Consider the following 15,528-nt stretch of genomic DNA (forward strand, 5'->3'; position numbering starts at 1 on the left):
CAATGAGAGGAAAAGAAATCACATTTAGCGCTGATAAATAAATTACTACAGTTATACATTATGGATTGCATGAATTTTTAATGCGGAGTGGCCGATTTATAATCCATCAGGCCCGTTCACTGCAGAACTGATCGGGAACTAATAAATAAATGACAGAGGCCTCGTATTAAACTAATCCTTCATTTCACGCACCTGGAATTCAAATGAGGTGGAACTGACGATTTCACGTGGAAGAGCAGGGCGTGCAGTGGGGGTTCAGGTGGGGTTGAGGCTGCGGGAACGAGGGGTCTTTTTATTGGGTTCTTGTGTCTCATAAAGAGCTTCAACTTGCCTGCTGAGTTGAATACCTGCACATAATTAGATGGAAGCGGAGACATTATTGCCCTTACCTGCTCTCGGGCAATAACACTTACAGAGAAAATGATACTGATCCATTTATCTGATGGGTATTTCCATATTGTACCCTCCAGTGTGGGATACCGGACATCATAATAATAATAATAATAATAATAATAATATAAATCTTACCACATTTCTTCTTATACAGATGCTTGTTGAGTTTTAAAATGCACCACCCAACTTCTCATTACATTGACTAAACATTGTGTATTAATCTATAAGGGGTGGATCTAACAAAGATTATGTGATAAAATGAAGGTGAAGAAAGTGCAATGGAATTGATAAATCTGAAGTTAAATAATAAACATTTAGTGAATAAAAGTTCATGTGATTTCATATAAACATAATAAAATAGGCTTGATTTGATGCGAACCCATTTTTGTTGTGGACCTGCATTGTTATTCCCGTTTAACGTTGAACGTGCACACTGCTTGGCCATTTAGCCTGCGCATTCAGTCTATAAAAAAGCCACGCCCACTGAATTTGATCAGTTTTCTGCACTTAAAATACATTTCAAGAAGGTAAATTAAGGAATTTTATGTAGCCTAATAGCGGAACAATATAGGTACTACATTGTCTAAATGGTTTAATGACCAATTCTGTGCAGTTCATCCATATCTGCATTTAATTCATTTTGTGTACCTTATTCCCATTAATATCATTACATCTTTTATTGCACATGCTTTTATAAAATAAAACAAATTAAACTAATTAGAGGGCAAGATAGTGCAGAGTTATAGTCTTTCTTTGTGTCCTATATAAAAGTGGTTTTGTTAGATTGCACTGGACAAGGGTCTCATGCTTTAAGATTGTGTCAAGATATCTTCTTATCTTTCAAATAATTGTTTTAATGCCTGCAGTTGAACTTCATTGCTATGGCCCCATCTTACCTTTATAAGGAAGAAAAGTTGTGAAAGCAGGAAGCAATTATTTTACTGTCTTTGACCAGACTACAGCCCATGATATATTTTATTCTCAAGGAGAGCTAATCAATAAGTCGAGAGAGGAGAGAACTTTTTATCTGTTGTGGCAGTATACTTTCCTTCAAAGAACATTAAACAGCTGTTCTTTTTTATTGTTTTTTTTTTTGTTTTTTGTTTTTTTTGTTGAAAGATCAAAGATGTGAAGAGCCATGAGCATTTTTAAGTAACTGAGAGGCATACAACAGACAAGGAAAATGCTCTGTGAAATCACTTGTTTGGTTCAGCCCCTCAATTGGTATTTTAATGAGCTGCAGTACTGCTACAAGGTTTGAAAGTGCGCTCTGGTTTTACAGGAGCTAATTGAATCGGGCAGCCTCCTGAACATGCAGTACATAATTCACACGATTGCTATTCACACTACATAGTGTCTGTTTTTCATTTGTTTTTACATAATGCACTTGCTGGGATTTTGAACTTATGTGACCTTTTTGAAAATAAAGTCAAATCAAACAAGCAGTAATCAGAATGAACCGCAAATCATGTTCAGTTGGATTCAGTGAAGTTGTGGAGATAATGATAAGCTAATATGTGAAAACATGAATTATTCCTCAATTATTCATTAAAATAGCCAGTTAAGTTTAGTCAGAGGGTGTGTATGCGTGTGTGTGCACTTGCGTGTGTGTGTGAGTGTGTGTGTGCACGTGTGTGTGCATGTGAAAATAGCACGCACTATGCTTCTCCTCACTTGGGTCTGACAGCAAACTATAATTTTTTATTGAATAACTTTTGGAATTCACAAATTGGAAGCTTCAGTGACTTGACAAGTGACTCTTCGTTCAAGAAATACTGACTTTTCTGCTGGTTAACGTTGCTTGTCTGCTTCTTACAACGTGAGAAGGCAAGAGGTGTCTGTGGAAATGCAATTTTGTTGAGAAAGTGATTTTAAAAAATCTATATAAAAATCTAAAAGTTTTGTTATTTTTTGCTTTGTATCAGCAGCAGTTGATTTCTGCCTTTTACCACAACTGATCTGAAATCAGCAGAAATGGGGCTTGCTTCCAGAGAGAGGCTTCTGCAGTCAGGGCACTGAGTTGTTTGGCCTGTAGAATAGAAATGCATCACCGCATGTGCCAAGCATGCCCTCTCCATAACTGTACATCCTGTGAAATGCATTCTTTTTAGTGATTACAAATTCATGTTTGGTCATGCAATGCTCATGGCAGGCTAGAGAAGAAGAGAAATAAAGCAAAATAGCAATGACCTCCATGGTTTTATCACCTAGCTGGATGCTCTTTTTCACTATGACTGCCCAAGAGCAGTCCCCAGGGCCCAGAGAACTGCCATTCACTACTGTCACCTGCAGTACCATCCCACAATGCTGCGTGTCCACCTTGGTTTTCATTCAGATCCAGGAAAAATAATAGTGGTTTAATTTATTTATCCATTTACTGTGCGGAAGACTTTAACATCCTGGTCAGCCTCTCTGAATCTTTGACCCCATCTTCATAGTTTGGACCGCATTCTCACACAGGCCACTTTGGTCTGTGTTTACTAGGCATTTACAGGAGGCTTTGATTCATGTGTATGGCACATTTGCATTTACAATGGAGCTTATATCTCAAGCAAAACTTGCACATTGGTGTCTAACTGCAGCAGTCTTTGAAACATCTCTGCTTTAAAGGGAATCTAATTCGTTCTCCATGCCGATCATGTAATTCTGTATGAATTTTGGGGTTGGAAGAGCCCGATATTGACTAATATGGAATAACATTCACTTTGATATCACTCAGATATATATATATATATATTTTTATTTTATTTTTATTTTTTTACTTCAGTTTATTATAGTATCATAAGAGGATGGAAGAAATCAAGCTGGTCAATGCTGGTACCTTCTGTTGGATTGAGGGCTTTCACAGCTGCACTGCAGTGAAGGCTTTGAAAAGCAGTAACAACAGAGGAACAATGTGTGGTCAGTCCCTTTTCCATTCCAGACTAATGCATCATTTGCGTGAAGCGAGCCCTTATTAGTGAGATAAAGGAGGATGACAAAGGACAACCCCCTGGCCGAATGACAGATAAATATCAAGCAAAATCTATAATTTCTTTGATCCAGTTCTTTGTTTTATCACTTAGCCTGCTGTTTTAATTAAAGATTTGTCATGATCTGCCAGCCTGAATTAAACAATAGCTCTTTGATTTAGTCTACAATGCAGCCACTTCATAACAATGATGAAAGGCCCACAGTCAGCGTGGCCCTCATTTTGTCCACGCTTTCCTTTTTAATTTTGGAGATTCCAAGGTAATATTTTAAAGAAAGAAATACTTCAGGCCAGAGAAGATACGGCCAAATTGAAAGGAGCTCAGGCCAAGGGTTGTTGTCCTGTTTTACAGCGCAGAAGACATCGCTGTCTAAAAGCAATGCAGCCTGCAGTGCTGGTCTGCTAGTCATGCTGAGAAGATGACCTTTAAAAGTGGTCTCTATCAAAGACCACCGCTCATTCATTTTGCACATTACAGAGACCAATTTATGTATTGTAAATTACTTCTAATTGAGACATCATGCAGTCCCTTGTTTTGATGCATATTCAACACAAGTGTGCACTCAAGACAATAGTGCCTGCAAAAAAGGCACAGACATTTGTGCTTGTTTAATCCATGCAGCTCTGTCAGGAAGACAAAAGAAGTATATTTATGGAAATGAGGAGAGAGAGCACCACAGCAAGTGGTTTCACAGTAGCATTACTCATTTCTGGTGCGTTTTGTCAGGGGTTTACAGCAGCCCTGTGCTTTCTGTGAACATCAGAAGATGCAAATAGACTGTACTCAGCATCTCCTACACTGGTCGCTTCCTTCCCCCTCACACACACAGACACGCACATACACACTCATATACACACACATGCATGTGCACCCAAATATGCACACACAGTCATACACACGCACATGCGTGTGCACACACAGTCTCACATGCACACACACACATAAACAACCACACACGCACGCACACACACACTCATATGCACACACACGCATGTGCACCCAAACATGCACAGTCATACACATGCACATGCGTGTGCACACACAAACGTGCACACACAGTATAACATGCACACACACATACGTAAACAACCACACACACACACACACACGCACACACACACACAAACATGTACGCTCACATACATACACACACACACGCATGTGCCCACACACACACATACACACTGGAGAGATGAAACCCATCATGGTTTTTTAAATTTTTTATCTCAGCCTGGGCAATCACGAGGGCAGTGGAGGGCTTGGTTGGCCGAGGCTAAATGAATGATTGCGAGCCCCTGGATATTGCCTTTTTAATCCTCAGGGTCCTCAGAGCAGAGACTGTGTAAATAGGGCACAGAAATGCAAGGGAAAGTGTACAGAGGGGAAGTTGAAGGTTAAAGAAACACATCCTGCTTTCTGGCTGCAGAGGCACTCGTAATAGTTTGCTCGGAGGGGTGGAGATAGGACGGGATGGACCAGCGGACCACTTAATGACAGAATAAGTGAATTTAAATGAGATATTTAAAGGCGAGCTTCACGCCGAGCTGCCCGACACGTCACTGAAGGAAGGTCGGCATCTCCCCTCGCTAGGCCCACAGCTAATGTTCCAGGATGAATAATGATAACAATAACTTCTGTAGCCGGGTGTTAAATTGTCAATGAAGAGGTAGTTATTGAAGCACCTCTGACAGCCCCGTCCCCCAACACACACACACACACACACACACACACGCATATACATTCTCACACACACGCGCACACTCGCCTACACACACACACACACACACGCCTACACACACACAAATACTCAGTGTACCCATGCAGATTTAAATCTGTTTTCTCTGCATATAATCAATACCAAAATATTATGACAAGGAGACTACTACAGCCTTGTGTGACCCCAGCAGTTTAGGAGGTATATATAAACCAGGATTCTCAAACTCCAGGCCTAGGGTCACTGTCTCTGCTGGTTTTGGTTATTTCCCCAATCCCTCCAATCAGCAGCAAATTTAGGTCTTAGAAACAAGGTGTGCAGACTCTTTAGCCAATCAATGGCTTAAATTAAGTGCTTAAGTACAGGAACACATCCAAAACCAGCGGACACCATTGCCCCTCAGGATTTCAGTTCCAGATCCCTGATATAGACCATTGTTTGTCATTGCTGGTGTGTATTTTAGAAGTGCAAAGCACTCTTGTTGACAAAATTATTTTCTTCTTATGCATATCCTCTGTCAATTCACTAGGGCACTCGCTCACATATGTCAAACACCACTTCATTTTACTCTGCAGTTCAGTAGAAGAGCTGTGTCACAAATCTAGTGCAGACCCAATCAACACTGGAGACTCTGTTAAGCAGGGAAGCCTTACTAGCACTGTTGTAAGTTATCTGTTACCATATCGGATTCCTGGCTACAATTTTCTTATTTATTTTACTGGTATTGTGATATGTTGATATTCATAATCATTAATTGTTGTTGAAGTATAACTACAGACAAACAGCTGATGGTTCCTTAAGAATCTTTGATAAAATTATGATGTTCAGGATCAGAGGAGTAAAACCATTTATTTGCATAACATTTCCAATCACGTATTTTATTTGACATAATATAAGGTGAAAAACTGATCACTTTGACCTGTGTACCTGAATGTGAATGAAAGCAATTTTTATAAACATAGTCCTTGGCCATTTATTTTTAACATAAACAGTTAATATATATGCATGCAATTTGTGTTGGGTTTAATTCATTAAGGACACGCAATTACAATACATTTGCATAATGGTCATTGCTTTTTGGAAGCTAACCTTGTTTTATCAGCTGTACATTTCCAGTCTGTTATGAACCAGGTAGTGTGTGTTAGATTAAATATATGGAAATTATGTTATTAATTACCTCAGTGTAAATACAGTAAATTAATTAAATGACAGGTTTAATGTTTTATATGTCCTTTATTTTATATTAAGTTTCAGACAAATCAAGTTTATCAGTTGTTTTGCATAAACATACCAATTGAGCTTTTTTCTGAATTGCATGATGACTGAATGATAAAAAATAATTGAACAATTGACAAATAAAAATCGTATCAGTTTAACGACATTAAAACGGCAATAAAAGGATTCAAAATGGTCTACTGAGTATTGCTTTCAGCTTTTATCATTTTACAGTCACATTATAAATGAGACAGTGTAGGATTTTAGTGTTCACTCTTTGCCTAAACTACTCTCAATTCCTTGTTTTGAGGTATTCTTCCAGATGTTGAGCCATTCTGAGGTAGCAGGTGTTGGAGGTCAGCATTATGAAGAGTTGTGTGAAGAGACAAGTGTTCCCAGAGGGCATTGTCAGTCTAAATATTGGACAGAAGGGCAGCTCATGCATCAACACCTATAATATATATTATGAACTATTCCCATGTCTGTCATTATGGTCTTTTGAATAATAAAGAGTGACTGGTTCAGCACATAATGTAGTGTTAATATTCAGCAATATTCAGTTAATATTCAGTGAATGATTCAGCAAATAATACAATGCATACTGTTTTAAATGAATAATGTGTTGCATTCTATTAAAGTATGTCATCTCAAGAAAAGCACAATATACACTGTGTGTGCATGCATGCATGCGTTTGTGCATGCACACTTGTGCAAGCACACACATGCAACCGTGTGTTTGTGCAATTGTGTAAAATGGACAGGAGAGGCCAAAGTGATTAAACTTTTGTGGCACATTCTGGAGTTTAGTGTTGTGGTACTTCGCAATAAGCTGGTTGTGGTACCAAACTGAGTTGATCTTTACAGTTTTGCTCAAATCAATCACCCTACATAACCTGTTCTTGAGACCATTCTATCTCACAGCCAGAATCTGTGAAGAGGTTCAGAGAGTGAGTGTTTTCCTCGCAGTATATTCTCTTCAGAGTCCAAGCACCTGCAAATTACTCACCCATCCCAGTACTCAAAAATATTGATGAATACATAGAAGCTTAGCACCACTGTACAATACTATGCTCTGTCACACAGTGGAACAAAAAACTATAAAGATCAAAATATGCAAATGTCTCTAAGTTCAAATAATGGATGCAGTTGCATCAAAACAATAATTAACACTACTGTAGCTTGTCGTTTAAAACTATATATATATATATTTTTTTTTTAAAAGATGTCAGTGCTTTTATGAAAAAAGGGGGGGAAACCATGGAGAGGTCATCACAGATTTCAGTTGTACTGACTGTGAAAGAACCATGGTGGTCCTTCAAGAAAACTACCATAGTTTTCTGGAAGAACTATAAGTCATGATGATAATACTGTAAAGTGAGATAGCGTGAGAACCCATATGCGTATGCTTTAGAATACACATAAGAATATTTTTGCAACAGGAATACTGGCATGAGTAAGAACATAGCTTTATGCCAGCATGACCCTTGATGTTGTGGCTCAGGCAGCATGGAGGTGATCTCTGTTGACTCTCTGTGCTCCCCGTTAGGCATGGCTGAAAACCATCTCCACACGCACGCCGTCTTTGTCCCTGAAGTGCGAACACTGTTCCGTCTCATGCTTTTAAAGACACATTGAAAGTCATTTTCACTCGCCAGTGCGCTCGCTTTAAGCCTCATGACTTATTTAGGGTTGTGTGATTGTTGTGTTTGTTTACAGGGCTGTGTTTTTCGACATTCAGAGCGCGACAGCGGTTATGAATGGCACTGTCTTTGTTTTCCTCTTGGGCTGCAGACGCAACAAGGTCGGGGCTCCTCCTCCAATGGGAGGCTAATATGAGCACGAGGCGCATGCGCAGGTCAGATGCGTGATGTGAAATCATTAACGCCCACACCCGAACTGGAGAGGACTGAATTGATTTGAAATGCATTTGTTCCTCATTTTATATGAAACCGGGTAAAATTTGGACCCTGTTTTCGCAGTACACAACTATCAAACTGCCAATTCTGTGTCCATCCAATCACCTTGCTCCTCATTACATGGCAATTCCTCTTCTGCCACTTCTTCATGGGATTTTTTTGTTTTAGCTGTTCTTCTTTAAGCTTTTTACTACAAGTGACAGAAATTTCCTGCCTCGATAACACGTGTGAATAACAAGCTGTAAATATTAATATATGGTCTTTATATTAAATGACATAAGATTATATAAATATTGGTTGTGCAACTTGTGTTCATTTTTTTTACACAGACACAGATTGTCTCTGCTGAATAGAAATTATTTACCAATAAGAATGCAATGACCTTATTATTTTGCGTGTGCATATGGCGTGTGTGTGTGTGTGTGTGTGTGTGTGTGTTTGTTTGTGTGTGTGTGGGTGTGTGCCTGTGCTGCTGGAGGGAGGAGGGCTTACTACCCATAAATCTATAGAAATGTCTGCTGTAATCACTTGCTGTGTGGTTTATGTCCTTCATCTGTCGTTGTCTCTTGCCTGCCCTTTTCTCAGCTTGACAACCTTTCTGTTTGTCTTTGCCTTCTGCAACATCAATTTATCTAAAGCACCTGATATTCTCTGTTCTGAAAGTGTGCTATCTATTATTTATCAGAGTCTCTGAGTGGTGAAAAGTCCTGATTTAGATTTATACATGAAAATGAAATAAAGATAAATGTGGGAAATGGAAGCTTGTCCTTCCTTTGTTCTTATTCGCATTTGATCTTGGGAATAGCCATAGAAATGAGGTAATGTAGTGGGATAAACGGGGTCCCAGTTAGGGACTGTGGTGCACTGAGGGCACCTGCTGAGTCTGTAACACCATCTGCCACCTTCGACACTGACCTCATACCACCCAATGCATGAAACTTCTCGCTCTCTAGCAAAGCCACAGACACTCTCGCACGCAAACCTTGCTGGCAACACAGTAAACCTCTCCCATCTCGTTAAAAAATAATAATTTCAAGACATGCCCTAACCGAATGGCTTATGAACGGTATTGCGCAGATGGAATGAGTAAATGTAACCCCTAACCAATATTTTGAATAAATCCACTTTGTCGTTCACGATTTCATGAAAACAAAACAAAGCATGTCCAGCAAAAAAAAGTATTTTTTGGCACGATTGTCCCTGCCTTCTTTCCAAAGCTCAATATCTGTGGCTGCAGTCACATGTCTCCCATTGTGCTTCTGCATTATACATGACTCCAACTTTCTTTAGAAGGCATTGAAAGAGCAGGGCATGATGGAGCAGGGGAGCCAGAAGAGAGAGCAGCTGAGGGGGGGCATCAGAGTGACTCCCTAACTGATTACTGCATAACTCCTCTTGCTTCACCTTGAATAATGGATGGCAAGTAGGGCACTGTAAATACAGAGTTGGAAGAGGGATCTGAATTAGATTTTTTATTTTTAGTTTATGCTTGTCATTTTTGTTATGCCCCATTCTTGTAATGCTTGCAGGTGATTCATAAAGACCCTGTTGCTGCTTGTAGCTATAGGGTGTTGTCGGGTGCCAGGTAGGGGATTTACGGACTGACAAATAAGGCTTTCCAACGTTTACAAAGATATTGTTTAAATCTATTAAAACAATAAATTGTCTCAGGGTTACAATACAGCCAAGAGGTTAGAAAATAAATCAACTTTCACCAAATTTCAAAAAACTTTTTTTTTGCCTTGTGGGAGGGAGAAAAATAAAATTATAATGCTCCCATATTTTAGAATTATTTGGGAATTACCAGATCTTCTGTCAATTTCAAAGGAGCAGAAGTAGCATAATGAATACAAAGTTCCATGTGTTTTGTTCCCTATTGTTTCTGACTGAAAAAGGAAAAGTCCCATTTTGGGGTTGCCTTCTCCTCAATTACCTCTTTCCCTCTGTCTCATTAGTTGGCTTGCAAAATTTGTGGCATTTTACGATATACCTAGAGCATCGCAATCATTCATGGGGAAAACAAGCTGTGAGAGAGGTGAAGCTGGTGCTGAATACAAAGTTCATTTTCCAGTTCAAAATTAAATGAGCACATTTAAGTTGTTGAAAAATAATGTATACAGTCACCTCAGTGGCATGTCAATACATTGCTAAATCTAAGAAATGTCCTTAAACTAGATGTAACAGGACAGAAGTGAGTACTATTTCTGTTGGATCAATTCCACATTCCTCAGTTTACTGCTGTATCAGCAGTGGTTTGACTTGAATTACGCCTAATACACACTTGTGATTAGCAACCTGGCTGGAGGAATATTTGCCTTATTGTCAACCAATCACAGATTAAGACACATCTGTCTTTATGTCCCCCCATAGGTCAATAACACAGTTATTCTGAGGCTTCCAAGAGAAAGAGGGGGAAATATATCTGATTTCTGACATCAGCAAGTCAACTCCTTATTGATGTTGGTGAACACCTCACCCACAGCCTTCTTTTTAACATTCTGAGTAAATAGCAGGTGCTGTCCTGATTGGCCATATGGAACTCATTCTCCCCTGATAGACAAGTTTCAGGAATTTTAAACAGGTGAAATGTACAGAGATTATTGACTTCTTCTGTCCCTATTACACAGGAGATTGATCTAGTGATGTCTGTATAAAATATACAAAAAAGATACTTTTTTGTCAATTGACAAAGCTCTTAGCAGATCTATTTCTTTGTTTAGTAAATAGCAGACATGTGTAAACCCAAGCCATTTGTTTCATATTCGTGGTCTCCTGGTATTTTTGTCAGCTCACGTCAGTGCACAGGTCTGACATGCTTGTTTGAAAGGTAGGCCTTGCTGAATGACGACATTAAAAATGGTGTTTCGTCTGGCATGACATTCCCCAGGCAAACGGTCATAGCTTGCCCTTCCTGCGTGGATGCCGTGGAATACGTCTTGTTCATGGCCAACCTGCGTTGAACAGCGCAATCTGTCTCTGCGCATCCCTTGAAATTTCTGGTCGGAGACCTTAGGAGGTGGAAAAAAAAAACACGACGTGGTTCACAATGAGCCTTTCTTCCCTGTCTGCAGACGTGCAACACATAAAGCGGAGAGACATTGTTCTGAAGAGGGAGCTGGGAGAGGGGGCCTTCGGGAAGGTTTTCCTGGCAGAGTGCTATAACCTCAGCCCCACCAAGGACAAGATGCTGGTAGCTGTCAAGGTAAGAGATGATCTCTCCATTACGGCTCCCACCTGATATCTGGTTACGGCTCCCTGACACGGGGCAGGCTGTCTGAGTACTGTTAAACCTGATCCTTAAAGGCACTGGAAACCAGTATGCATCTTGCAGTACCCAAGACACAAAGGATTTGTAACTTACAATCGATGTAGATATGAGGATTTTATCCTGGGAGATTGTATATCAAAAACTAATGACCGAATCTTAGACTTTATCATACTAAGTCTAATCTTCGCCAAAGGATGTCTCTACAGGAGAAAAAAGAAAAAAAGAATCTCCTTCCCTACAATGCCCAGGAAGTGATTTGTAAATGGAAAAATGCAGTAGATACTGGAAATCACATATGGTCCAGTGAGTCATCATTAATCACCTTTGGTTCACACACAATTTCAGTAAATACTTGTCAGAATCAATACACATATCACATGACAAGAATAAAACCAGTTTATCACTGTGACGAATATCAGCAGAAGCCCACTTTCCCACAGAGCTTCAGCCAGGTGGACCTCAACAGTTAGTGTGAGTCTGATCCCGAAGCCTGCAGAGTAACCAGTTTTATGACTGTGACAGATATATTGTGGCACTTTATTCATTCCCTTAGTGGCCAGAATAACATAGCATTTAGCACAGCATAGCATTTTTACACATTTAAGTCCAGTAGAACCTAAAAATGGGAGGACACTGTTAAATGAATCCCATACCACTGCTTGCTTATCCTTCAGTGGTGTAGCAGAGGTCACTTTGCTCACAAACCAGCAGCCATCTAAAGAATAGCCTGTTCTGAAGTGGTTTTCACAAGGAGATGTTGGCTTCTATTCAGCTTTATAATGATATCAGTGATGTTTTTTTCCATTTCTATCGCACTGTTCATTTTACAGTCGCATACAACTGTGAAGTTGAGTACAGTTATGAATTCATTAAAGTGCAACAAAGTAATAAAAAACAGCAACCACTAAAACTGAAAGGAAAGGAACAGAACCCCCCCCCCCCCCCCAACCAATATAAATAAATAAAGAAATAAATACATTTTTAATGTTCCAGATACTTTTTCTTACCAAGATTTATAAATTATTTGTTGACCACAAATTTAATGTGAGTCCTTTCAGTCAGTAAGGACTTAACACAAATAATAAACACCAACTTTATTAATTTTGTGAACATGTATTGATAAAATCTCATTCAATAACATATTCAATAACAAAGTCTATACTCCTAGATCAATTAGATCAATCAATGAGTTATTGATATGATGTACATGATAATACTTGGATAATATACAGTATAACTATTAGTCTGTGTTTTAAAATTAGTCTCATATATGGCAGTAATACAATGCAATATCATACAACACAAACCAAATATATCAGTATGTTATATAGTTATTACAACAATATGTTGTCATATTTCATACCAGTGAATAATTGCTGGTTGTTGAAGTGTTGAAAAGTTGATGTGTTTACTTACTCGAAGGATAACCAGAACAGGATAGCCCTTACAGCTTTGCTGCTCCAACTTTGCTGCCTCAGTGGTGAAATTCCCCTGGAGACTGCACAAGGGACTAAAATTGTATGGTTTGTCTTTGAGTTGGTTTGCACCCGTAACTTCTCAGAATGTGAAAACAAGTTATCATTTTCTGGATGGCCCGCAGGACTCTGCACAGTTTCTAAGGCATTGAGTGGCTGGTACAGCAGTACACTCTTGGAACAAGTGAGATAAGTCCTTTTCATGCCTATGGCAGTGAGAGACTGGTGCAGCTGAACTTTCTCAGAACACTCAAGGGAAGTTCTTTTCACTGGAGTGGATGCAGACATTCAGCTTAGGATTCAGGGCACTTCTGTGTAATGTTTAGGTCTTGTCTTTTTACCCAAAATCAAAGGGTACTAAAATCCACACCAACGCCTTGACCATTAGGAATATAAATGTGTGATATTCAGCAGTGTCCTGGAGCAGACTATCCATCAACATTACTTGTGAGCCTGGAAAATTTGGTTTTGCGTTTGTGACCCCTTTTTACTTTTTATGTTTATCGCTGGTCGGTTGGAGATGCTCCTGTGAAACTGAAGCATTGCCACTTCCTTCCACATGCATACGGCTAATATCAATGGACAAACAAGCACAAGGATTGAATGAGCATAACAGATTTTGTGGCCTCTTAGCAATTTGCCACTAGCAACGTACATATTACAAGCCCTCTCTCAGAACTGCTCCTTGCTCCAGTAGGACCTTCTTTCCCATGGGGTAAATCATGTTGTTCTGATGAGGGCCCATCCTTTGTTGTAACAATAGAAAGGTAAATCATTTGCTGCTACAAGATAGAGATACAGCTGCCTGCTGGTTAGTTGTTGCTCAACATAAACAAATCTGTTTGTCCAAAACCAAAAATGTTTTACTTTTATAATTGTAGCAATGTCAACACAGTGTATGATCACATACTGCTGTGACATCTGGTCAGGTAATTCATTTTCAACCAATTTCTCAATGAATATTTCAGATATAATCTAGAGATAGTGGCTAAAAAGGTGGACACACTTGGGTAAGTGAGGAACACAAAGTATATTTGAAGAGGTTGCCTCCATGCAGATGTGGTTCCTGAGCTAATTTACCATTTACCATCCCAGCATACTCAGGGTTGTGTACAAACATGCTGATCACCTATAATTATGGTTAGCATGACTAAAATCCAAGACCTTGATGACTTTGAAGGATGGGTAATTATTGGGGCAGTTCAATTTGCTGATATTTCACCAGGAACAGTCTCTAAGGTGATGTTGGTAAGGAACTCTGATGACATCATCCAAAATGGGCATCTATGCTTGGAAGTGCATACTCCTAAATTATAAATGTATGTGCATTAGTTTGAGATGCAATTCTTAAAAAGTCTAAATTAATTGACTGCAAATTTCAATCATGAGCTGAGAGCTTCATCGAGTGCTCTAGATAGCAGGATACCATAGTCAGGTTGCAGGGCACAAACCACTTTTTATACCTGCCAATGCAAGGTTGCCAGTACAGTGGTGCAAAGAGTTCAGACAATGGACTACCGAGAAACATCTTAAACCATTATAACACCAATTTTTTTCTGACTTCTTGGCACTTCTTAAAGATTGAACCTTAGTTAGAGCCTAGAGCAAAGAGGTAGGACAGTAATGTTTCTGTCCTTTCCTAATTATTGCTCTTTGTGAAAAATGTTTCTCAGCAGTAAATGTATGGGCAATGTTTCTATTTTTATACTTACCTCTGAATTTGTGGTACTGTATTTGCAGTATGCTGATATTTGACTTTAGACTCACCACTTTTGTGTTACGGTGACATTTTAATTTAGTCCTGTGTTACCCTCAAAGGTGGCAGACAGAGCAGTGGCACAAATACAACAGTGTTATTTTTTCATTTTCACTTGGTAACAGGAAATAGCTTCCAGGAAGTGGAGACATTGCATAAAGGGCATGTGTTTTGTAGATATCCTTTTCTTTGGTTGAATAATGGTCACAATTATTCAACTTGATATTTTCAATGAGAGGGTATTTCGTATACCTTATATTACAACAGAGTACCACAATTATTATTGTTTGGAATCCCAAAAAGCTCTTCTTTATGTAAATCAGGCAGCTATCCATGAACATGAGATATTTCATTGAATCAGAATTATATTGTATTGTATTGTATTGTATTATATTATATTATATTACATTACATTACATTACATTACATTACATTACATTATATTAAAAAACTCACAGCAATGTTAAAATATATGGGTACATATAAGGATTGTGTCACCCTAATCTACTGTCCTACCACACCAGTCATATGTATTATCCCTTATATGTTATGCTGTCCTTCCCAGGAATATCCTTTATAATAGCTGACATTTGAAATAACTACAGTGCACATCTAAGAGCTTGAGGCTTGAGATCTTGTTCTGGCGGTGAACAGCCATCACAAGGCTCTAATGAAAGAGAGGTGCTGCTGGAATGAAGTCACCCAGAAAGCAAAGCACAGATAATGGCAGCAATAAATATGTGCAGGTGGGTGAGGGGTGAGGGGGAAGGGGTGTGTGTGTGTGGCATATTTATCACTGCGCTTGTCCCTTCCCATCAC

General features: G+C 39.1%; 1 protein-coding gene across 3 annotated transcripts in view; it reads left to right on the plus strand.

Annotated features, from left to right (window-relative positions):
* LOC118227992 (NT-3 growth factor receptor-like) overlaps positions 1-15,528 on the plus strand; it is a 177,806-nt gene that overhangs the window by 142,790 nt on the left and 19,488 nt on the right. For all 3 annotated transcript variants that reach the window (XM_035419147.1, XM_035419148.1, XM_035419149.1), the window contains one exon: positions 11,282-11,412. In XM_035419147.1, coding sequence (XP_035275038.1) covers positions 11,282-11,412 — 131 coding nt within the window. The remainder of the gene's footprint in view (positions 1-11,281; positions 11,413-15,528) is intronic.

The sequence above is a fragment of the Anguilla anguilla genome, chromosome 5, assembly GCF_013347855.1.
Source record: "Anguilla anguilla isolate fAngAng1 chromosome 5, fAngAng1.pri, whole genome shotgun sequence".
Taxonomy (NCBI): domain Eukaryota; kingdom Metazoa; phylum Chordata; class Actinopteri; order Anguilliformes; family Anguillidae; genus Anguilla; species Anguilla anguilla.